At 44.0% G+C, this 25,106-nt stretch overlaps 1 protein-coding gene across 9 annotated transcripts in view; it reads left to right on the top strand.

Annotated features, from left to right (window-relative positions):
- ANO5 (anoctamin 5) overlaps nucleotides 1–25,106 on the top strand; it is a 95,051-nt gene that overhangs the window by 51,514 nt on the left and 18,431 nt on the right. For 8 of the 9 annotated variants that reach the window (XM_073578291.1, XM_073578289.1, XM_073578290.1 and 5 more), the window contains 8 exons: nucleotides 2,801–3,085; nucleotides 15,206–15,319; nucleotides 15,539–15,654; nucleotides 16,049–16,183; nucleotides 16,748–16,853; nucleotides 16,932–16,992; nucleotides 19,259–19,410; nucleotides 22,260–22,340. In XM_073578291.1, coding sequence (XP_073434392.1) covers nucleotides 2,801–3,085; nucleotides 15,206–15,319; nucleotides 15,539–15,654; nucleotides 16,049–16,183; nucleotides 16,748–16,853; nucleotides 16,932–16,992; nucleotides 19,259–19,410; nucleotides 22,260–22,340 — 1,050 coding nt within the window. Of the gene's footprint in view, nucleotides 1–2,800; nucleotides 3,086–15,205; nucleotides 15,320–15,538; nucleotides 15,655–16,048; nucleotides 16,184–16,747; nucleotides 16,854–16,931; nucleotides 16,993–19,258; nucleotides 19,411–22,259; nucleotides 22,341–23,485; nucleotides 23,561–25,106 lie in introns of all 9 variants that reach the window. The other variant, XM_073578284.1, reaches the window with a different exon arrangement.

Below are 25,106 nucleotides of genomic sequence, written 5' to 3'. Positions count from 1 at the left end.
AAATAGCATGGTCGCTACCTCCTAGGGTCCCAGCCACTTTTACCTCCTCAACCATTTCCTCCCTGTTTATAAGGATTAGATCCAAGGTAGCAGTTCCCCTTGTTTTCTCCCTTACCTTTTGGAAGATAAAGTTGTCAGCAAGAGAGGATAAGAATTTCCTTGACCTGTTAGTTTTGCCTGAGAGAGATTCCCAACAAATGTCTGGATAGTTGAAATCTCCCATGACAACTGTCATATTTTTTGGAGAACTTGGCCATCTGATGCATAAAGAGTTCATCTATATCTTCGGCTTGCACAGGCGGCCTGTAGTAAATGCCTAGAATGGTGTCCTTTCCATTGTTCTGTCCTTGTATTCTTACCCAAACAGTTTCCACAGAACTCCCAGTCTCTGAAGCTTCAATCTCTGTGCAGATATACGCGTTTCGAACATACAATGCGACACCCCCTCCTCGTTTATCAAGTCTATTTCTTGCAAATAAGTTGTATCCTTCTAGTCTTGTATTCCAATCATGTGTATCGTCCCACCAAGTTTCAGTGATTCCAATTACATCATATTTCTGTTCCTGTGTTAGTAGTTCCAATTCTCCTTGTTTGTTGCCCATGCTTTGTGCATTAGTATAGAAACATTTTAGTTTGTGATTGGTTTCTCTTTCTCCATTATTTTTATTAATTAGATTCTTTCGTCTTTGTTCTTCCTTTCCACTTCTAATAGCAGAGTTCTCAATAGCATTTGTCAGGTGTATGGCTTTTTCTGGTCTTTTGCTTCCCTTCCCATGTTGTTCTAGTTTAAAGCTCTCCTTACAAGTGTAGCAAGGCGACTTCCAAATACATGCTTTCCAGTCTTCGTAAGGTGCACCCCATCTCTAGCAAGTAGTCCATCGTATAAGTAGTTCACTCCGTGATCCAGAAATCCAAATCGTTGCTGACGGCACCATCGACGTAGCCAGTTGTTCACCTGCAGAATCTTATTCCACCTCCTTGTTCCATGGCCATCCACTGGGAGGATGGAAGAGAAGACCACCTGCGCTCCCAGTTCTTTCACTTTCTTGCCTAAGTCTTCAAAGTCTCTGCAGATGGTTTCCAGGTCGTTTCTTGCGGTGTCATTTGTCCCCACATGTAGTAGCAGGAATGGGTAGTCATCTGTAGGTCTGAAGAGTCCTGATATCCTGTCAGACACATCTTTAATTTTTGCACCTGGAAGACAGCACATTTCTCTTGAAGTTATATCCGGTCTGCAGATAGCGGCCTCTGTTCCTCTCAACAGGGAATCCCCCATGACCACCACTCTCCGTTTCTTCTTCACAACATTTTTCTTTCTCCATCCAGGAGGACTCTGAGGGCGTACAAGGTTGCTGTTTGTTGGCAAAGTCTTATCCTGATGTATTTCTTCATCGTTTTCCTGCGTGAGAGCCTGGTACTGGTTCCTGAGCAGTATGGGTGCTGACTGCCTCCTGATCCTCCTGCTTCTCTGGGTCACATGTCTCCATTCCTCTGTTTCTTCAGGTGCACTTCGAATTTCTTCTCTTTCTGTAACATGAAGAGATAATTCTGCTCTGTCCAAGAACTCTTCACCTTCCTTAATGATCTTCAACGTAGCTAACCTCTCTTCGAGATTTTGCAACTTTTCCTCCAACAGGGACACAAGCTTGCATTTGTGGCATGTGAAGTTTGGCTTTTCCACTGGTAAATCTGTGAACATGTAGCAAGAAATGCAGCTCACCAAATGGCTCCTGGCCTCTTCCATCTTGAGATTTCTTAAAAACGATGAAAGATGAGCCAAATTTCGCTGCAACGGCCAAAACCCAGTGATCGTTGAGCTCGCGGAGACTCTTCACTTATCCCAGAAGGCACTGGGAATATGCAAATGATCTCCTCAAGACTCTTCCCCTGGTTTTCCGATTTCCTCTTTTCAGCTGCAACGGCCAAAACCCAGTGATCGTTGAGCTCGCGGAGACTCTTCACATATCCCAGAAGGCACTGGGAATATGCAAATGATCTCCTCAAGACTCTTCCCCTGGTTTTCCGATTTCCTCTTTTCAGCTGCAACGGCCAAAACCCAGTGATCGTTGAGCTCGCGGAGACTCTTCACTTATCCCAGAAGGCACTGGGAATATGCAAATGATCTCCTCAAGACTCTTCCCCTGGTTTTCCGATTTCCTCTTTTCAGCTGCAACGGCCAAAACCCAGTGATCGTTGAGCTCGCGGAGACTCTTCACTTATCCCAGAAGGCACTGGGAATATGCAAATGATCTCCTCAAGACTCTTTCCCTGGTTTTCCGATTTCCTCTTTTCAGCTGCAACGGCCAAAACCCAGTGATCGTTGAGCTCGCGGAGACTCTTCACTTATCCCAGAAGGCACTGGGAATATGCAAATGATCTCCTCAAGACTCTTCCCTCTGAACTTTGTCTCCTTGCTTTTGCACCTGCACAACTGTGTGTGTTCTAAAACATCCTTGCAGATATGTATTAGGGGGGGGGGAACCTGATTGTTTTTAAAAACTTGGGTGGCTGTCCTGAAGTTCAGACGTCTCTCTTCTTGGTTTTGCAGACATAAGAACTAGTCCCCAGACTGGAGCTCTGTCTGCACCTATAAGGGACTAGCTTTAGATTGGAGATGCCTCTATTCTCCCATGTCAGATTTCATGTCACCCCAATTTTAGATTTCCCAAGTGGTTAAATTTAGCGCCATACCCTGGCCTGCTCTGCTTCCAGTGATCTGTATCCTGCTCTGCCTCCAGTAATCTGTATCAGTGAATTAATTTCATCATTTAAGTGTTTATATTTGTATTTCTCCCTGCAGGAATCTGAAAATGGCAAAATTTACTTTGTCAAAATCCACGCCCCCTGGGAGGTCCTTGCCACCTACGCGGAGGTGCTGCATATCAAGGTGCCCATAAAGGTGAATGATATGATCCAGACCAAGGAAAACCCTCTAAACTGCTTCCTGCGACTCTTCAAACTGCCGGACGAAGTTATGAACCCTGAGCAGGACTATTTCACCGCCCCGTTCAGCAAGCAGAAGCAGGAGCTGTTCCTCATCAATGACAAGAGCTCGTTCTTCTCCCCGGCCACCAGGAACAGAATAGTAAGTGCCCTGAGCAGTTCATATGTGGGAGAATTTTTACCCCATAAAGGAGTCCTCCACTCAGAAAATACCTTTTGATGTACAATGAAATTTATTCACCCAACAGTCTTTTTAAAGGGGGGGGAAAAAGGAATAAATCAAAATTCCAAAATTGCTGTAAAAAATAAGAGATAAACAAAATACATAATTTTTTAAAAAAATAAAAGGGCATATATACTCATGTATAAGCGAGATTTTTAGCACATTTTTTTTGTGCTGAAAATGCCCCCCTCGGGTGTGAGTCATGGTGCAGAAACCAGCGGGGGAGGGGGAGCAGCGGCAGGAGTCGGTGGCTGGGATATCATACTCACCCTCCTGTGCAGTCGCTGAACGTCCCTGCATCCTCCGTTGTCCCAGTGCTGACAGCTTATTCCCGTCTTCAGCAGTCACATGGTACCGCTCATTAAGGTCATGAATATGGACGCCTATGGGCGTGGAAGCATATTCATGAACTTAATGAACAGTACCATGTGACCGCTGAAGACAGGAAGAAGCTGTCAGCACTGGGACAACGGAGGATGCAGGGACGTTCAGCGACTGCACAGGAGGGTACGTATGAAGGAGGAGGACTGGGGAGGATGGGGAAAGCAGGGAGGAGGACGAGGGAGCATAGAGGACTGGGAAGCACGGAGAAGGAAGAGGGAAGCACGGAGGAGGATGGGGGAAGCATGGAGGACGACTGGGGAGCACTGAGGAGGACAGGGAACTGAGCCATACATAGAAGGATGGAATGGGGGAGCCGAGCCATGCATACTGGGGGGGGAGAGCCACACAGAGCAGGACAGGGATGAGGAGACAATGCATACCAAGCTTATACTCGAGTCAATAAGCTTACCCAGTTTTCAGTGGCAAAATTAGGGGCCTCTGCTTATACTTGGGTCGGCTTATACTCGAGTATGTACGGTATGTATAATTTGTTGTGTGTGTGTGTGTGTGTTTTTTTTTTTTTTTTGTTTTTTTGTTTTTTACACTTTTTTGGGGAAGTGCAGTGATGGGGGGGGGGGGCAGCAATTCTGATGCTTTTGATTTCTTCCTAACTTTTTTCCTCTTTAAATTGTGGGTGAGTTAATTTTCATACTTTGGTTGATAAAATTTTTACGAGCATGGCTATACCAAATATTTTTATTTTTTTTATTATTGTTATTTGATGATGCAGAATAGAAGATTTCTTTTTCTTTTTTTACAGTATCTCTAAAGTTTTATTACATTTTGAATTTTTTTTTCTTTGTCTTACACTTTTCCTAGGGGACTTGATCCTTTGAGCATTTTGTTCACTTATACAATGTACTGTAATACTTCAGCATTGCATTATACTGTGTGACAGTCGCTTGCAAGGTATTGGAGGGGAAATGTGTATCACTGAGGTTGTTGTCTTCTTTGATATGAACCCAAGAAAATGCTCCAGCACACTAAGTGCTGAGTGGAGTTAATCAGCCATGTTCAGGATTAGGTTTAGTGAACATCTGCAGAGTGGGTGTGAGGCTGTTCACCATATCTCCACCCCAGGGTGGAGTCCAGACGATAAATACACAGCTTTCTGGCTCATTCAGTGTTGGGTGTGTCTGGAGTTGGCAACTCCAGAGCTGTGTTTTCATGATAAGGAAAGCTGAACCTTATATATGATGATTCGTTTTCTCTTTAGGCCAGAAAGGCTGTGTTTTTTGTTTGTTTTGCTAACGCTGCACTGGTTTATGCAGTACCTTTTTAACCCCTTCCTGACATCTGACGTACTATCCCGTCCACGGTACCCGGGCCCGTATGACCGTGGACGGGACAGTACGTCTACTGCGATCAGCGGCGCCCACGTGGTGAGTGCCGCTGATCGCGGCCGGGTGTCAGCTGATTATCACAGCTGACACCCGGCACTATGTGTCAGGGGCGGTCACGGGCCGCCCCCGACACGTTAACCCCTTGCACACCGCGATCAAACATGATCGCGGTGTACCGGGAGTTAAAGGGAAGCATCGGCAGGGAGGGGGCTCCCTCCGTTCTTCCCTGAGCTTCCCACGGCAGCGCAATGTGCAGCGCTGCTGCGGGGGGCTCCTATCCTCCAGGCCCCCGAATCCAAGATGGCGACGGGGGCCTTCGGGGACCTGAGGAAGCTGGCTTCCTCAGTGCCTGCAAAGCGCAGGCAAGAGGAAGTCTTCTTCAATGCCTGTGTCAGATCGCTGATCTGTCACAGTGATCTGTGATGTGACAGATCAGCGATCTGTCACAGGACAGTGATGTCCCACCTGGGACTATGTAATAAAGTAAAAAAAAATTAAAAAAAAATTTAAAAATAAATTTAAAAAAATCGCCAAATAAATTAGAAAAAAAAAAAAAAAATATTCCCTCAATAAATCCATTTTTTTACTCTTCGCCACGACAGCACCCACTGGAGGTATCGGATACGCCCATTTGGAACAGGAAACCCTACAGGAAAGATAAAAGGGGCGGTCCGCCTTTCCTCCTCAGTTTTTGGTTTCCTGTTCCAAATGGAGCAGGATCCTGCAGGATCTTACCTGGGCCATGCATCCGCCTGTGCGGTCTCTTCGGGAACGGCAGGGGCTGCGGTCCGGAAGCAGCGTCGGGGGAGACTCCGTTTGACGGCTCCCCCCTCGTCTGGTGGCATAGTGGTAATGGCCGGGTCCGGGGAGGGCCGCCCGGTCTTACCAGGGAGCGGGCCGGTCTGGCATCCGGGGGATCCCCCCCCATCGGTGGGGGTATAGCGTGGATGGTGAGGCCATGAGCGCGCGAGCCGCGCGTGTCAGTAGCGGTGGCGCGGGAGCGGGCCGGCGCCCGACGCTCCTATACCCCGGAAGTAATGGTTGAACTTCTGGGGTAAGATGGCGATGACGCGGCGCATGCGCCCTGTGTCAGGGCGACTTCCGGGGGTACGATAAGTGTATACATAAAACAGCACTGCAGCGCTGCAACGTTGGAACCATGTCGTCCCCCGCAGAGTCGCAGACCCCAGCAGGAGATTCAGCTGGGGGCAACTCCACCAGGGACCGCAGCGCCAGGACAGAGACTGCCCGCAGGAGCGAGGCAGCAGAAACCCGTTCCAAACCGTCTCAGCCATCCGAACCGGTATTAAGCTTCACTGGGTGAGTGTGCAAAGTATATGCTCTACCTATTAAGCTAACCTCCTCTCCTCCCCCCCCCCCCCCCTCCCCCCTCTCTTTACCTTTGACCTCCCACTTCAGTCAAAGAAAAAAGGAAAAACAAAACATAAAGAATGCGCATTATGTTCAGAGCCTCTCCCTGACTCCTACCCCAAAAAACTCTGCAAACAATGCATTAAAGAGACCAGGCAGGGGTCGACGATATCTCCTAAGGATATCCGAGCCATAATTAGGGAGGAAATACAAGCCATCAACCGCGCCAGCACTCCCGCAGAGTCCAGTCATAGAAAACAGGTCATTGTTAGTTCAGAGTCAGAGGAAGAACAGGAGTTAAACTCAGGCTCCGCATCCACGTCCTCATCATCATCCTCGGAGGTGGAAGGACGCGCTTGTTTTCCACTGGACAGCGTAGATAACCTGGTGAAAGCGGTTAGAAATACTATGGGGTGTGAAGAAGAAAGGGGAGCCCAGACCGCGCAGGACATTGTTTGCGGGATTGGCAGAGAAAAAGAGATCATCATTTCCAGTGATACCGGCAATTAAAGATCTCCTCAAAAGGGAGTGGGAAAAACACGACCAGAGGGGTTTTCTCCCATCCGCTTCAAAACGGAAGTACCCGTTCACTGATGAAGATCTATTAAAATGGACTAAAATACCAAAGGTGGACGCTGTCATATCCTCCACTTCCAAACAAACCTCGATCCCGGTCGAGGACGCAGGATTGTTAGCAGACCCATTGGACCGAAAGGCTGAATCTTCGCTCAAAAGGTCCTGGGAATCCACCACCGGGGTATTCAAACCCGCAATAGCCAGCACATGTACTGCTAGGTCAATGCTGGTATGGCTAGATCAATTAGACCAGCAGATTGAGCAAAGAGTGTCAAGGGAGAAACTGCGTGCAGCCATCCTGTTGATAAGAGGGGCAGCTGCCTTTATGGCAGACGCTTCAGCGGACACCCTAAGACTGGCAGCAAGGTCGGCAGCCCTGGTGAATAACGCCAGACGCGCGCTGTGGATAAAGAGCTGGAAAGGGGATGCACAGTCAAAATCCAAAATTAGTGCAACCCCATGCGAGGGTGAGTTCCTCTTCGGAAAAGCCTTAGACGAAATTCTCGCCAAGGCAAAAGAAAGGAAAAAGGCCTTCAGTGATTCTCCCATTCCGTTTTATAGGAAAACCTTTAAGAGACGGCCATTCGGGAGAAGAAGACAATCGGACAGAACGAGATGGGCCACGAAAGACGAAAAGCAGAAGGGTACCATCTTCAGAGGGCCAACATATAGGAGAGATAGAAATTAAAAGTTTAGACCCACCAGTTGGGGGTAGATTAAAAAATTTTTTTACCAAGTGGGAAAAAATTACGTTAAACCCATGGATTTTAAACATAATTAAGGAAGGAATAAAGATTGAATTCCTTCGGATCCCCTATGAGTTCTTTGTTATAACTCGCCTTAATTCCTCACTTCAGCAAAAGGCTCTCGAAGACGAGATTCGAGTCCTGCTAGCTAAAAAAGTTTTAGTTGACGTCCCTGAGGAACAACAGGGTAGAGGCTTTTACTCTCCCCTGTTTTTGGTGTCTAAACCAGACGGTACATTTAGAACCATTATTAATTTAAAGAAGCTAAATTCATTTATAAAAAATTATAAGTTCAAAATGGAATCAATTAGATCCACTATAAAGCTTCTTTTCCCAAATTGCGTAATGGCAGGGATTGATTTAAAAGATGCTTATTATCATCTCCCTATACACAACAGATTCCAGAAATACCTAAGAGTCGCAGTGGAAGTCGAGGGAAGGATTCATCATTTCCAATACGCGGCAATGCCCTTCGGGCTTTCCACGGCACCAAGAATATTTACCAAGGTGATGGCAGAAGTGATGGCCTACCTTCGCCAAAAGGACACACTAATTGTGCCATATCTAGACGACTTCCTAGTAATTGGGAATTCAGTCAAACAATGTACTGAACGCGTGACTGACGCAATCTCCTCTTTTCAGAGCCTTGGCTGGATCATCAATATCCAAAAGTCCAGACTCGATCCGAAATCTCTCCAGACATTTCTAGGATTTCAACTAGATTCCTTGACCCAGAGATGTCTACTACCCCAGGTAAAAATCATCCTCACAAAACAAAAAATACAAGCAGCTATAGATAAACCACGTGTATCCTTAAGAGGAGCAATGTCACTATTAGGATCACTAAATTCTTGCACCCCGGCAGTCCGGTGGGCCCAGTACCATGTCCGTACGCTACAACACCAGATCCTCCAGGAGGATAAGCGACATAGTGGTCATTTACAGAGCAAAATAACCCTGTCACAAGAAGTCTTGACTTCCCTAGAGTGGTGGTTAGACGATGACCATTTATGTTCAGGAGTTCCATGGGTTATAGTTCCATCCTGTATCGTAACCACCGATGCCAGTCCCCAGGGCTGGGGAGCCCACATGGAGAATGGGTTTTATCAGGGAAGGTGGAGTAAAGAGGAATGTGATTACTCATCTAATTTAAAAGAACTGACTGCAGTGTTCTATGCTCTATACAACTTCCTTCCGCAGCTCCAACAGAAGCATGTAAGGATCCTGTCGGACAACACCACCACAGTGGCATATATAAACAGACAAGGAGGAACTCGATCAGAGACTCTGATGTCTTCAGCGGCAAGAATTTTAAACTTAGCAGAAAACTATTTTTTGTCCCTCTCGGCCCTTCATATCAGAGGCGAGAGCAATCAAAAGGCAGACTTCCTAAGCCGTCACACTCTACGACAAGGAGAGTGGTGCCTCAATCGGAAGGTCTTCAGGGACATAGTAGACGCATGGGGACAACCCGAGGTGGATCTTTTCGCCACAAGGGAGAACAGGCAGATAAAAACATTTGCCTCCCTATCTCCGTCAGATCACCCAAACATACTGGACGCCTTTCTAGTTCCATGGAATTTCAACCTAGCGTATGCGTTCCCTCCATTGATCCTCCTACCTCAAGTAATTCGGAAGATCAGAGACAACAAAGCAAGAATAATCTTAATAGCACCGTTCTGGCCAAAAAGACCGTGGTTTTCGTGGCTGCAGATTATGTCAATAACAGATCCTTGGATCCTTCCGACTGCCAATCTACTCTCCCAAGGCCCCTTTTTCCACCCTCAAGTGCTCAGCTTGCACTTGACGGCGTGGAATTTGAGAGGCAGTTATTGAGGACAAGAGGATTCTCGGAGTCCTTAATTACTACACTACTACAAAGTAGAAAACAGTCCACAACCCAAATTTACACTAGAATATGGAAAATTTCTTCAATTCCATACAGTACCTCATACAGCAGAAGTTCCGATAATCCCAATCTTGGAATTTCTGCAGAAGGGGAAAGACTTAGGCTTAGCAGTAAATACACTGAGAGTACAAATATCGGCATTAGGAGCACTATATGGCCATAATATAGCAGGCAACAAGTGGATAACTCGTTTTATTACAGCATGTGAACGAATAGCTCCAATCCACATACCCTCCGTCCCTACATGGGATCTAAATCTGGTCTTAGACGCCCTAACGGTAGACCCCTTTGAGCCGATCGACACAATACCCTTCAAATACTTAGCACTTAAAATGGCCCTCTTAGTATCACTAACCTCAGCTAGAAGAGTGGGTGATATCCAAGCCTTGTCAATAGATCCACCTTTTTTCCAAGAATACCAAGACAGATTAGTATTAAAACCAGACCCTGCCTACCTGCCAAAAGTGGCAACAAAATACCATAGATCTCAGGAGATACTCCTCCCAACCTTCTATAAAAATCCCTCTACTCCGGAAGAGCAGAAGTTCCATACTCTGGACGTCAAAAGAACTGTCCTAAAATGTATTGAGAGGTCCAACAGTTGGAGGCAGAGCAGGGCCCTATTTGTTTCTTTTCAGGGCTGTAAGAAGGGGTATGGAGTCACGAAGAGCACCATTTCCCGGTTGATCAGAGAGGCCATTCGTTTAGCCTACTCCGCAAAAAACGAAGATCCTCCAGGGAACATCAGGGCGCATTCCACCAGGGCAATGGCAACCTCTTGGGCGGAAAAGGGAGATGTTCCGATTGAAACTATATGTAAGGCGGCAGTTTGGTCATCCCCTTCTACCTTCTATAAGCACTACAGACTTGATCTTTCATCAACCTCTGACTTAAGCTTTGGCAGGACTATCCTTGGCACGGTGGTCCCACCCAGGTGATGGTCTCTGGAATCTCTCCAGTGGGTGCTGTCGTGGCGAAGAGTAAAAAGCCGGATTACTTACCGGTAATGCTCTTTTAATGAGTCCACGACAGCACCCGCTCACTTCCCCCACTAAAGATATCAATAGTTAAAGTATATTAACCAAATAATGGATAAGAAAGATGTTAAAATAAGAGAACATTGCCTAATCCTTGGCGGTCCTTCTGGTACTCTGAAACGTAAAACTGAGGAGGAAAGGCGGACCGCCCCTTTTATCTTTCCTGTAGGGTTTCCTGTTCCAAATGGGCGGATCCGATACCTCCAGTGGGTGCTGTCGTGGACTCATTAAAAGAGCATTACCGGTAAGTAATCCGGCTTTTTGGAAATAATAAAAAAAAAAAAAACAATAAAAGTACACATATTAGGTATCGCCGCGTCCGTAATGACCCGCCCTATAAAACTGTCCCATTAGTTAACCCTTTTAGCGAACCCCTTAAAAAATAAAAATAAAAAACGAAGCAAAAAATAATGATTTATTATCATACCGCCAAACAAAAAGTGTAATAACGCGCGATCAAAAAGACGCATATAAATATCCATGGTACCGCTGAAAACGTCATCTTGTCCCGCAAAAATCGAGCCGCCATACAGCATCATCAGCGAAAAAATAAAGTTATAGCTCACAGAATAAAGCGATGCAAAAATAATTATTTTTTATACAAAATAGTTTTCATTGCATAAAACCGACAAAAACATAAAAAAACCACCTAAATGAGGTATCGCTGTAACCGTACTGACCCGAAGAATAAAACCGCTTTATCAATTTTACCGCACGCGGAACGGTGTAAACGCACCCCCCAAAAGAAATTCATGAAACGCTGGTTTTTGTTCATTCTGCGTCCCAAAAATAGGAATAAAAAGCGATCAAAAAATGTCACGTGCCCGAAAATGGTACCAATAAAAACGTCAACTCGTCCCGCAAAAAATAAGACCTCACATGACTCAGTGGGTCAAAATACGGAAAAATTATAGCTCTCAAAATGTGGTGATGCAAAAACTATTTTACAATAAAAAGCGTCTTTGATAACGGGGGGTTTGACTTACTATTTATGGCGGTTTTTATGTTTGGCGGCTGTCACACCAAATAATAAAATTAAAAAAAAAGTATTTATCTCCATTTTCCCATTAGGGTAAGGCTGTGTGCACACGCTGCGGATTAGGTGCGGATTCATCCGCGCGGATTTTGTAAAATCCGCAGGTGAAACCGCAGGTCAAAAGACCTGCGGTTTTACCTGCGGATTGCTCTGCGGTTTTGTCCTGCGGTTTTTCATCTCCTCAATAGAGGAGATGGCAAACCGCAGGAGAATCCGCAGAAAGAATTGACATGTCAATTCTTTCTGCGGATTGAAAACCGCAGATATTCCGCGTGGAAAATTCCGCACCATCTGCACTGCGGTTTTTGATTCCCATAGGGTCTGCAGCAGCCAAAACCGCTGCAGAACCGCAGCAAAATCCGCAGCATGTGCACACAGCCTTAGGGTTAGGGCTAGGGTTAGGGCTAGGGTTAGGGCTAGGGTTAGGGCTCAGATTAGGGTTAGGGGTGTGTTGGGGTTAGGGTTGGAGTTATAATTGGGGGTTTCCACTGTTTGGGCACATCAGGGGCTCTCCAAATGCAACATGGCGTCTGATCTCAATTCCAGCCAATTCTGAGTTGAAAGTCAAATGGTGCTCCTTCCCTTCCAAGCTCTGCCATGCGCCCAAACAGTGTTTTACCCCCACATGTAGGGTATCAGCCTACTCAGGAGAAATTGGACCCCAAAAATTGTTTTGCAATTTGTCCTGTTACCCTTAGGAAAATAAAAAATTGGGGGCAAAAATATCATTTTTGTGGAAAAAAATGATTTTTTTATTTTCACGTCCGAGTGTTATAAACTTCTGTGAAGCACTTGGGGGTTCAAAGTGCTCACCACACATCTAGATAAGTTCCGTGGGGGGTCTAGTGTCCAAAATGGGGTCACTTGTGGGGAGTTTTAATAGTTTAGGTACATCAGGGGCTCTCCAAACGCACATGACACCCGCAGACCATTCCATCAAAGTCTGCATTCCAAAACGTCACTGCTTCCCTTCCGAGCCCCGACGTGTGTCCATACAGTAGTTTTCTCCCACATATGGGGTGTCAGCGTACTCAGGCCAAATTGGACAACAACTTTTGGGGGTCCAATTTCTCCTGTTACCCTTGGGAAAATGAAAAAATTGGGGACTAATTGATCATGTTTGTGGAAAAAATACAAATTATTTATTTTCACGCCCGGGCATTATAAACTTCTGTGAAGCACTGGGGGGGTCAAAGTGCTCACCACACATCTAGATAAGTTCCTTAGGGGGTCTAGTTTCCAAAATGGTGTCATTTGTGGGGGGTTTCCACTGTTTTGGTACATCAGGAGTTTTCCAAACGCGACATGGTGTCCGATCTCAATTCCAGCCAAAAGCGTCAAATGGCGCTGCTTCCCTTCTGAGCTCTGCCATGCGCCCAAATAGTGGTTTACCCCCACATGTGGGGTATCAGCGTACTCAGGACAAATTGCACAATAACTTTTAGGGTCCTGTTACCCTTGGAAAAATAAGAATTGAGGGTGAAAAGATCATTTTTGTGGAAAAAATATGATTTTTTAATTGTATGGCTTTATGTTATAAACTTCTGTAAAGCCCTTGTGGGTTCAAAGTTCTCACCAAATATCTAGATAAGTTCCTTGGGGGGGTCTAGTTTCCAAAATGGGGTCACTTGTAGGGGGTTTCCACTGTTTAGGTACATCAGGGACTCTCCAAACGTGACATGGCGTCCGATCTGAATTCCAGCCAATTTTGCATTGAAAAAGTCAAACGGCGCTCCTTCCATTCTGAGCTCTGCCATGCGCCGAAACAGTCGTTCCCCCCCACAAATCAGGTATCAGCGTACTCAGGACAAATTGCACAATAACTTTTGCAGTCCAATTTCTCCTGTTACCCTTGGTAAAATAAAAAAAATTGAACCTGAAGTATTTTTTTTGTGAAAAAAAGTTAGATGTTCATTTCTTTTTAAATATTCAAAAAAATTCCTGTGACGCACCTAATGGGTTAATAAACTTCTTGAATGTGGTTTTGAGCACCTTAAGGGGTTCAGTTTTTAGAATGGTGTCACTTTTGGGTATTTTCTATCATATAGACCCCTCAAAGTGGCTTCAAATGTGATGTGGTCCTAAAAATAAAATGGTGTTGTAAAAATGAGAAATTGCTGGTCAACTTTTAACCCTTATAACTTCCTAACAAAAAAAAATTTTGGTTCCAAAATTGTGCTGATGTAAAGTAAACATGTGGGAAATGTTACTTATCAAGTTTTTTGTGTGCCGTATCTCTGTGATTTAAGGGCATAAAAATTCAAAGTTGGAAAATTGCGAAATTTTCAAAATTTTTGCCAAATTTCCATTTTTTTCACAAATAAACGCAAGTTATTTGAATGAAATTTTACCACTAACATGAAGTACAATATGTCACGAGAAAACAATGTCAGAATCACCGGGATCAATGGAAACGTTCCAGAGTTATGACCTCATAAAGGTACAGTGGTCAGAATTGTAAAAATTGGCCCGGTCATGAACGTGCAAACCACCCTTGGGGGTGAAGGGGTTAATAAACCAGTGGAAGATTTCAAGAAACAGCATTTGTCTACCTCTATGTGCTGCCGAGTGAGCCGATTTACCACAATAGTCATGCGGGCAATTTCCTATGAATCATAAAGTTGGCGTCAATGGGAGGCCTACATTTAGAAAACATTTAAAGGGACTGATGTGCGCTGATGACTGGTCATACAGGCGGGTCCTTGGAAGCTTCTCCCCACCTGCTGAAACTGTCAAGCTTCTGCATATGCGTGCATGTAGGAAGAGGTGGGGAGAGGCCACCCACCTGTACAACTACTCACCGGCACTGGCGGCTATTTAAAGTATGTTTTTCTCTGAAATGCTGCAAAAACATTCATGGCAGTGATCGTACAACCAGTGGTTGATAGATGCTGCTTTTCCAAACCTTGTACAGCATCTGAGTTGTTAAATTGAATTGATCTGTAGTAATTCTGGTCAATGCTGCTGAACAGTCGGACGCTAGCTGTTTAACACAGTTGGCACCAGCTGTGTATACATTAGGCTCCGCTTATGAATATGCTCCATACATCTGCGCCCAACCAGGACAAAAACCCTACTCTTAGGGCCCCGTCACACATAGCGACTCACCAGCGATCCCGACAATGATATCAACTTGTCAGGATCGCTGGTGAGTCGCTACATGATTGCTGGTGAGCTGTCAAACAGGCAGCTTCACCAGCGATCAGCACCAGCGACGCCGAGCGCGCGGCATCGCTGTGTACATTAGTTACCAGCGCGCTGATGCAGGGAGCTGGTAACTAAGGTACACATCGGGTTTCTAAGCACCGCCCGATGCTTAGAAACCCTGCGTTTACCTTAGTTACCAGCGCACTGATCGCTGGTCTCCTGCCTGTCACACGCAGCGATGCGTGCTGGCTAGCAGGAGACCAGCGATCAAAAAAATGTCCTGGCCATTCCAGGGCAATCAGCGATACCCGGCAGGGGGGCCGGTCGCTGGTCAGTGTCACACACAGCGATCTCTCTGGTGAGATCGTTGTCGCGTCACAAAACTTGTGACTCAGCAGCGATCTCGCTAGCGAGATCACTCACTATGTGTGACGGGGGCTTTATTATCATACTGACGTTTTTTGCTCTTAAATGATTTTTCCAATTCCAGGTCTATTACATTTTGTCTCGCTGCCCCTATGGGGTCGGGGACGAGAAGAGAAAGTTTGGCATTAAGAGGCTGTTAAATAACGGGACGTACTCGGCCGCCTTCCCTATCCATGACGTAAGTAATGATCAAAATGTGGGTCCTGGAGTCGCTAAATATTCTGTAGAAGCCATTACTTCTCCCATACCAAAAATGCATCCATATTGGTTGTCACCCAGCTTTCCCAGAGAGTGATGGACGTTTCCATTTCTTGCCATTACGGAACGTCTCTTCATATTATTATTAATGTCTTTTCCAGTCGGATTATCACATTTGATCGTGTGTTCTCCTCCGCAGTGCCAGTACTGGAAGAAGTCGCTGGATGAGAATTGTGAGAGCGAGCGATACACATTGTATAAGCAGTGGGCCAGATTTGGAAAGTTTTACAAGGAGCAGCCGTTGGATCTGATTAGGTAAATGCAGGAGAAACGGTTTCTAAATCACAGTCACGAAATCTTGCGATATAGACACCCTCCAGGGCAATATTTATTTTTTTAAATGCATGTATTTTGGACTTTTAAAATAAGTTTTACAGTTTGGTTTCTTTTAAGAGTTCCGCCGTATCTCTGGCTGCAGAGTGAGTTAATTAAGAATCTGTCAGTGACATCTTTCTGTTCATTTTTTTTCTTGTTAATTTTTAGCGCTTTTTGAGGCAGATTCCAGCCACCTGGGGGGGGGGGGGGGGAGGATATTAGAAGGCGAAAACAAAAATCCCAGTTCACCATTGCTAACATAATGGACCGTGTGCATATGCTGCCTAACATGTCCACATCCACTGACAATTCTGTGGTTGACTTCTCTTTCCAGGAAATACTACGGGGAGAAGATTGGCATCTACTTTGCTTGGCTCGGCTTCTATACGGAAATGTTATTTTTTGCTGCTATTGTTGGATTTTTTTGCTTCCTATACGGGTGGATAACAATGGATGAAAGCATCAGTAGGTAAGATTATATAAACCAGCCCGACGTGCGGACCTTGAAAACTGCAGTCAGTTTAAGTCCTTTGTACCGCTCTGCCTCCCAATAGCCATACACCCTATTAAACATTGATAACATTTGGTATATTAAGTCCCTTTTTTTTTTTTTTTTTTGTCTGCACGAACTCAAAGAACTTTTTTCTCTTTTAACCTTTTTTGCGTCATGTTGGCGCAAAGTTGCATGTCGTATTATAGTTTACTTGCGAAATTTTGACACTTGAACAAAAAAATCACTGTGGGGAGGGGGGAGACTGGAGTACATCTGTGCAAAAATTTTGCAGCTTTTTAAAAATTTGCAATTGATGGACCAGATCGAAACGTCTGGAAAACAAAAACCATTCCCATAATGGTGAAATATATAGATAGATGGATAGATATGTAAGCAAGTAGAAAATAAGCTTCAAAATAGCTGTAACTTAAAAGAATATAAGAAGAATAAGGTGGGAAAAGTAAAACCAACGAGACTCACGGCTGCTTCATCTAATCCAGATAATTTTGGAGAGACCCTTTGGTCTTTTTACTTCTGCAGTAAGGAAATCTGTGATAAGGACATTGGTGGTCAGATCATCATGTGCCCCCTGTGTGACCAGCGCTGTGAATTTTGGAGGTTAAACTCCACTTGTGAACCCTCTCAGGTAAGTTTCCTCCTCCCCAGATCTGGACTCTGCATGTGATCCCTACCTTCCATACTGATCCTTTGCTCCTCTCTGTAGTATTCACACTTGTTTGACAACGTGGCGACCCTCTTCTTCGCCATCTTCATGGGAATATGGGGTAAGTGTCTCAACTTCATCCCAACTACAATATAGATGCATCCAGGCTAGAAATCATGTCAAAACTGATGTGAAGGACTGCACTGATAGCTAGTCATGGGCAAACTCCTGGATGTTTGGGTCCGGTGGGTTCAGATTAGGCCTGTTTCACACTTCCGTTTTTGACCATCAGTCAAAATCCGCCGTTTTTCAAAAAAACCGGATCCGACATTTTTCTTTGGCGGATCCGTTTTTTTTCCCCATTGAGATGCATTACCGGCGGATCTTGACGGATGGCCATCCGTTGGATCTGTTTTTTTTGCGGATCCGCCAAATTTTTTGCATCCACCGACATGCCCGGACGGACCATGCAACGTTTTTTTCCTGCAGGATTCGCATTTTAGAGTGCGCATGCCCGGAGGAAGGAAGTCAGCCGGAAATTTAACCCTGAAATAGTTTCTGGCAAACGGTAAAAATTCTCGCTACGGTTCCTTTAAAATTCTTCATTCATCGGATCCGTCAAAAAACCGGTCCGGTGCCATCCGTTCACATCAGTTTAGCAACGGATCTGCTTTCCGCCATTTTGGCGGATTTTGACTGACACAAAAAACTGAAGTTTGAAACAGACCTTAACAGTTTAAATAAAAAAGTTTGGTTCGGGTACCAAAACAGTACCCAAACCTGGACACTATTCTCTTGAATGGGGTCCCGATAATCCAGTGTTTGCCAATCTGTTATGTGCATGTGGCAAACACTGCCTCTGAATGGCGGTAAGAACATTACTGTCGGTCAGAGAGCCGCGGCTCCCACGCTGTCCGATGACAGCTTCAGCCCGCGGCTGTGACCGGAGGTAAAAAGTTTACCTCCGATCACAGGCGTCTGTTGATGGGACCACTGCTAAATGGTGCAGTGGCACACTCGCCAAAAGCATATCGGGGAAACGTAACCTGAAGGGCTCTTTCAGGTGTGTATATATAATCGGTAGGATCGCAATGCACGCGTGATAGTTTTATAGAAATATATGAAGCTATTACGCTCTGGTCAGGAGATGTGCGGCCAGTCCGTGCATTGTGATGAGGGATCGGACTGACTGTCACAGACATCTGTTACGGTCCTAACGGTCTTTTATTGTAATTGGGGCTCCTTTTGGATTCCCCAGGAGAATGGAAAATTGCATTTCCTCTAGAGGTGTTGGCTACATTTTTAGTTATCAAAAATATACTGTATTTCCATACGTGAAAATAAAAATTAAAACGAAAAGAAAAACAAGCGAAATTTGCCACCGTTGGTACCCTGTACGTACATGTCAATGTATGAGAGTAACTGAAATTTATTACGATTTTTCATTTTTTTTCATTTTTTTTTTTTTTTTTTTTTTTTAAGGCTGCCACATTTTTGTGTCTGCCTAATTGAAAAAAAAAAAAATGGACATTGCCAGAAAGGAGGCCAGACAGAACAAAGTGACTGTCTGCCCAATTATAGTGAATGGTCCGTTTATGGTCCCCAATTTTGGGGGCTTCAAAGGAAGACTTCTGAATTGGCACTCAGTATAGAGCACAAGTTAAATGTGAACCTTGTCTTTCCATTAATAAAATGTAATAAAAGCTCACAAAATTGATTGAACAATTAGTGCAAACAATTATTTCCATAGCCCAAATAAAATCTGACATTGGAAGATTAAATTACTGTTATACAATGTATTAAATCCTTGTATGTTATAGATTGGGAAAATATCGTCCTCTTTTGTCAAGGTCTTTTTATTTCTGGGAAAAAGAAAATGACTCTACGGGCCGAGTCATTATTTGCGTGTTTTTGTTTTTTTTTCTTATCTTGTGTTTTTTGGCGTTTTTTTCACTAAATTTTTCACTGGCAAATGTAGTTCATGAATTTGGTGCAAAATTAAAAATGCCTTTTTTTTTTTTTTTTTATTTATATCCTTATTTTGACTTTTTCTAGTGTGTAAAAAAAAAAAAAAATTGCCACATTTCACTGTGTCCATAAAATCATTCCAGGAGGGGGTACACTGGAGGATATTTGCGTAAAAAAATCTGCCAAAGACATCTGGAAAACCAAAACCTCTCCTACAATGATTAACTTAAAAGAAAAAAAAATAATACAATAAGTAAAAAAAAAAAAAACCAGGCAAGCACGTAAATTAAACTTTAAATATGTCGCAAATTAAAATTTGCGTCAAAGGGAAGAAATGCAATAACGACTCGGGCATCCGAAGAGGTCTATGCTGTGAGTTCACCACTGCTGTAGAGGAGACTGACCCGCTCTCCTTGCAGTGACCTTGTTCCTGGAATTCTGGAAGCGCAGGCAGGCACGGCTCGAGTATGAATGGGACTTGGTTGACTTTGAAGAAGAGCAGCAACAACTTCAGCTGAGGCCAGAATATGAGGCCAAATGTACCCAAAAGAAGAAAAATCCCGTCACTCAGGTAAATTTGGGGACCTTAAATTATGCAAAGCTGTGTCTTTTACCATCAGCGGTCGCCGTAGATCCAAACTCGTAATGGCTGCCACCAGAACCTAAAGGCCGACTAACATTTTTATTTTTTTAATAACTGGGCAATTTCACATTTCTTTATTGTTATGTATATCGGAATTATTAGTATTGAAGTAAGGAGAAATCCCTTTAATTTGGCAATGGCTGTCGGAGTATCAAATATTCTGGCTTATTGGATGGTTTAAAAACACACATGTGACATGCACAAATGTGAACACGTCGATCAGACAATGCTCACACCACCCACTAACTGAGATACAACAAGAAAACACAGAATGACACATTTGCAAAAATACTCTGCAATAAAAAATGGCAGTAATCAGCAAGTGCTGGATAACAAATACAGGGTATTTAGTCGATACGTTTTTTTTGCACAAAAAAATGTACACCAAGCTGCTCCACCACGTCAAGGTAACCCCTATTAAAGCAGTCCCTATCTAATGTATTAAAAACTTGAACATGTGAACAGTGTCTAATATGAACAGGATTCAAACAGGCCGCTCCCTAGTATGGGCTTGTGGTCTGAGACAGACTGCTTCAATAGGGGTTACCTTGACGTGGTGGAGCAGCTTGGTGTACATTTTTTTGCGCAAAAAAACATCGACTAAATACCCTGTATTTGTTATCCAGCACTTGCTGATTACTGCCATTTTTTATTGCAGAGTATTTTTTGCAAATCTGTCATTCTGTGTTTTCTTGTTGTATCTCACTATTGGATGGTTGTAGAAAAGTGTCTACGCTTTTCAGGGTAGAAAACCTAAAATAACTAACATAATCCTGACATTACACAATCAGTGCTTGTTGTTCTGAATTGTCGGAGTTTTTGGATTATTCAGTGCCGAATTAAAGGGATTAGTCCACATATTGTGTTTTTTTAAGGTGACCCTTTTTGTCTAATAATACAACTGAACGTTCTCGTCCTGATGTAGCCGTGTTTATATTCACCACTTAAAGGGGTTGTCTGGTATTAGACCGACATCTTCACACCTATCTATAGGTTGCGTGTGGTATCGCAATTTCCATGTAGCTGAGCTGCGGTTCCACACAAGCCATGGACAAGTGTGACGTTGTTTCTGGAAGGAAGCAGCCGTGTCTTTCTAATCGTTGCCTATTAATCCTGTGTACAGGCCATGCATATAAGTAAAACACTTTGTTGCCCATAGCAACCAATCACAGCATAGCTTACATTTTAACAGAGCCATTTATGAAATGTAAGCTGAGCTCTGGTTGGTTGCTATGGGCAACGCAGACTGTTTTGCTAACTGAGGCCTAGTAGTTCTCATAATCCTGCATTTCCCCACAGTACAGAAAGTAATGCTCATCCTATGTGGGGGGCAGTGCTCATTGCACTGATATTTCCTGTCCTGTGGGGTTGTTGTCAATTATTAAATTAACTTTGTTTTATTTTTTTATTTGCAGCATTAATTATTTGTACCTTGAGCTCAGTGTCGCCTCTTAGCTGGAACTTCCAGAATACATTAAGGCGATGATTTTATATATTTTTAACAGTATTAACCATTTTATATTTTGTCTTGACAGTCCAGAGGCAGCCATCTTGTGTCCTGACCTGTTAAAGGGCGAGCATCCTGTAAAGAGAACCGGTCACCCGCCATAAACGTGTCAATGGCGCCGTTCTCCCTAATTCATCGTCATTTTTCTTTCGTTCCTGCGCCTCTCTTCATTACTGAGCTATGGCCTCCTATTCTTTTAATATAAATCTAATCTTGTTGGCCAAGTGGATGTGGCCCTCAAGTAGCTGCAGACCACACCCCTTTGGCTAACAAGACTAGATTTATATCTAGGGAACGGAGAGACATCGGAACAAAAGAAAAACATTGTCAGATTCAGGAAAACGGCATTTACACCTGGTAATACTGTTACCGGTATATTTCGTCGTTATCCATTTTTGAGAAAGTTAGGAGATGGCCAATATGGCTTCCATTACGGGTCCATAAGGGCTTTCTTTGACCTCTGAATGGTGTATTTTTATTGCTATGTCTGTGACAGCTGGGTTTTAGACTTATGCTCCTTAGAAAGCTGCATTACAATTGGATCTGCCTAGTTGTGGTAACCTACAGGATAGAATTCTGTGCAACTACGTTTCATCTGGCCGTTCTGTAGCTTTGGCTAATTAGGTGGCAACCTGCGAAGTAGACATTTATTTTGGCACTGCTTTCCCCGAAACTGTCTGACATACACAATGGGAGAATGGTAACGGCAGGCATATTGGTTGTATCCCAGCTTTCTCTTAAAGGGGTTCTCCACCTTTTGGGGTGTTTTTTGAGTTTTCATAAATTCAGGATTTTTGGCTACAAATAATCTTTGTAACTGGGTTTCATTAAAAGATTGCAAAGTTTTCTTTCTATACCTCTTGTCTTGCACTTTCTATTATTGGCTACAGAATGAGGTAACTGAGAATCTGTCAGTGAGCTCATTATGATAGTCCAATGAAAGAATTTCTAACTTTTTTTTTTTTTTTTTTTTTTTAGCTCTTCTCAGCTGATTTATAACAACCAACCATATAAAAGTTGAATGTACAGGGAAATAAAAAGCCTGTAAAGGCAAAGCCATGCAAAATTTTTAATGAAACCCAATTGCAAATATATTTGTTAGCCCCAAATGCATGCATTTTATGCTTGAAAAAAGCTCCAGGATCTTGAAAACAAAGTGGCTGCCTATGTTCTGGGCAGGATGCACATGTTGTATTATTCCTGTGCTCCGTGGAAAGTCTCTGATCCGATGTTCTGGTTTGTTACACATTCAGCCTTTCTACATTTGTAGGAAATAGAACTGGTTTTAAAGCGAAGTCCGGCTGACCTCTTGGGGAAACTGTTCTTGTGCTGGATGTCCATTTTGTTCTTGGTAAGGGGGAGACTCCGAGATCTCAGCCTCTCGAAAGCCGACACTAACAACCATTAACTATTTTTCTCGGATGGTTTTGCTACAGAAAAAATGGGTTTCTGCACTGGTGTTCATGGTGATGTGTGAGAAGGCAGAAGGGGGTGACGGAAATCATCTTGTTTCATCGTAGGATAGAAACTGTGCCCAAATGCAAAAATTAGCAAAAGTATTAACCCCAACAATGGTGAAAATTCTGCATCTACCGATGTGACTGCGGGGGTGACCTCTGTTGGCTGCCGGTTTGGTATCGATTTCAATACCCATTTGCCACTTTTGAGGAAAAAGTCCAACTTTTTAAATTAGAATTCAAGAATTAAGTTGCGCTTGAGTAAAACCATTTCAGCTCAGGACAATCCGCCTCCGTTATTCATATTTGGCACTGGGAATCCATCCCAGCCCTCAAGAAAACACTTCCTACTCGCCTGTCCAGACCAAAGACTACTGATCGGACTCTCATGGTCACTTGGTGTAGACGGACACGCTTAACCGACAAGTGTTCACCCCCTTACATGACCGCAGGGGGCTAATTCCTGGCCTTGGCACCGGAAAGACCATGGCGCTGAAGAGGCGGCATTATTAATTTTTAACCCCTTCCCCCTCTTCCGTTTTTCTTTATTATGCTCTAAGGCCTGTAGTGAACACTGAGCATAATAAACGTCTTTTCACGGCAATCTGTATTTCAATTTGGAAAGAATTTATTTGGACCAAATCTAATCTTCCAACCAAATAGAGCAAATCTGCAGGACACGAATTTCGGACCAGTTGCTCATCTCTGGCCAAGACTCATGAACATTAGATAAATTGGTGAAATATATGATACTCCCGAAGTCTCTTGCGCCATAGATGCACCGCGTTCTACTGAAATCCTGGAGAATCGGTAGGAATAAATGAGGTTTTGGATTAGGACTATTACTTTTCGTTGGAGGGGCCTCGTAGTGCCACAGAGGTAGCAGATCCGGTTAGGTTTCGGACTCAGGAGCAGGATGGTCTCTCTGCCCCTTTTGCCTCCGCACATCACTTGCCAACGTCCTGTTTTCTCCTTATTTTGGGTGTGAGCTTCTTTACTTGATGGTGAATCGTGGCCTTGCTTGCTTTGACTGTTTCAGGAAATGGAGCCTTTCTTGCCGTTAACTAGCAAGGCGGCCCGGTTCTGCTTCTCTGGAACCACAGTGCTCTTCTGGGTGAGCATCTTTATATCTCTAATACTTAACATTGCTCTGTCTGTGGTGCTGTGTCTCACATTTTTCCCCTTTCCTTCTGTGGACTCTCATCTGCTTTTTTTATGCTTCTCTGTATCCTAAATTCAGAATTGTGTTTCTAAGCCAATTACAGATATGTTTGGTGACCCGGTATAAACACATTGGCTCTGTCTATGCTATTGTTGGGGCTGTACAGTCTGTGCCATAGACTTTATATAGAGCGGCATGGCTGTGGCTTGAACCATGCTGTATTTAAACTCAGTCAGGGAAGAAACAGGGTATCCCCGATATGACTGCAGACTCCAATAGATCTCGCATTCATCAACAATCCAGGGTACTGGCTGGAGTACCCCTTTAAGTCTGATCCACTGCATGTGTGTATGTAGGTTCCTCCAATCTCCCATCAGACTCACGGTATATACTGAATCTCCATCATAGTTGTAGTATCCATACTGGAGTTTGTAGTGTGCCACGGAGCCACTGTTCTGGTTATAAGACCCCCCCCCCCCCAAAGTGTTTCTCCAAAATGCATCTACTAGTTCCTGTACCCTCGCATGGTCTGTACTTTACCCCACACTTTACAGTGCACATAGTCGTTTGCTACTATTTCCCTAATGTCGCCACAGTGCATCCATCACCACTTGCTTTTCCCTAACCGTACCCCCAGAGTAGAGAAACCTGCGCGGCGCCCCCTACTGGTAGGAAGCTACATTCATTAGCCTGGAGATTTCTGCTCTGCATTCATCAGTAGTAACATCATTGATTTAGTTCACATGAAGCGGAACAACTCCTCTGCGGATCTTGTCGCAAATCCTTTGCTGATTTTGTTGCAGAATTTGCATGCAGGTTTTGCGGCTGAATGAGCTGTGGATTCCCTGTGTGCTGCGGGCGAATAACCGGTGAGAAATCTGATGCGCTATTGCACAAGAACAAGCATGTTGTGAATTTTAAAAATCCGCCACATGCTCTGATCTTCATGTGAAGTTATTCTTTTTTCTTCATGTGGTTACGTTTTTGAAAACCGCTTCAACTGGAATTGAGCACTGGTCCAGTCCCCCTTGGCTGTTGTCACATCTGCAGCAGGCTTCTTGGGCGCCACTTTTTTTTTTTTCTAGGCTTGGTAACTGTATGACATTTGACATTGTAGGGCCTAGGATGCTGGCTGCAGAAGTAATGGCTGCCACATTCTACCGGACATCGGACCAGGGCAGCGCAAATGGTTTTGCTCAACAGCACTTTTCAACCCATTGATGGACGTGACTTCTTTTACATTGCAGGATTCTATCCAAGGGCAACTGATACAGAATGACTAATGCATAATTTCTTCCAGCCAGCGAGCTGCCATATTGTTTATCCTGGGTCCCAAACAGTTGTGCTGTCTGTATATAATACATTTCCAAGATGTTGATGAGGGTTATGATCCTGACTGTGTATTGGAATGAACTTATCAAAATAACCATTTAACATCCAGGCAAATCCAGTCTGGACATAGATGATTGTGCTGAAATTCTACATAATTCTCCAAATT

This window comes from Dendrobates tinctorius, unplaced genomic scaffold, assembly GCF_039654945.1.
Source record: "Dendrobates tinctorius isolate UK_male_01 unplaced genomic scaffold, ASM3965494v1 ptg000059l, whole genome shotgun sequence".
NCBI lineage: Eukaryota > Metazoa > Chordata > Amphibia > Anura > Dendrobatidae > Dendrobates > Dendrobates tinctorius.
This window is presented reverse-complemented; position numbering and strand designations above follow the sequence as displayed.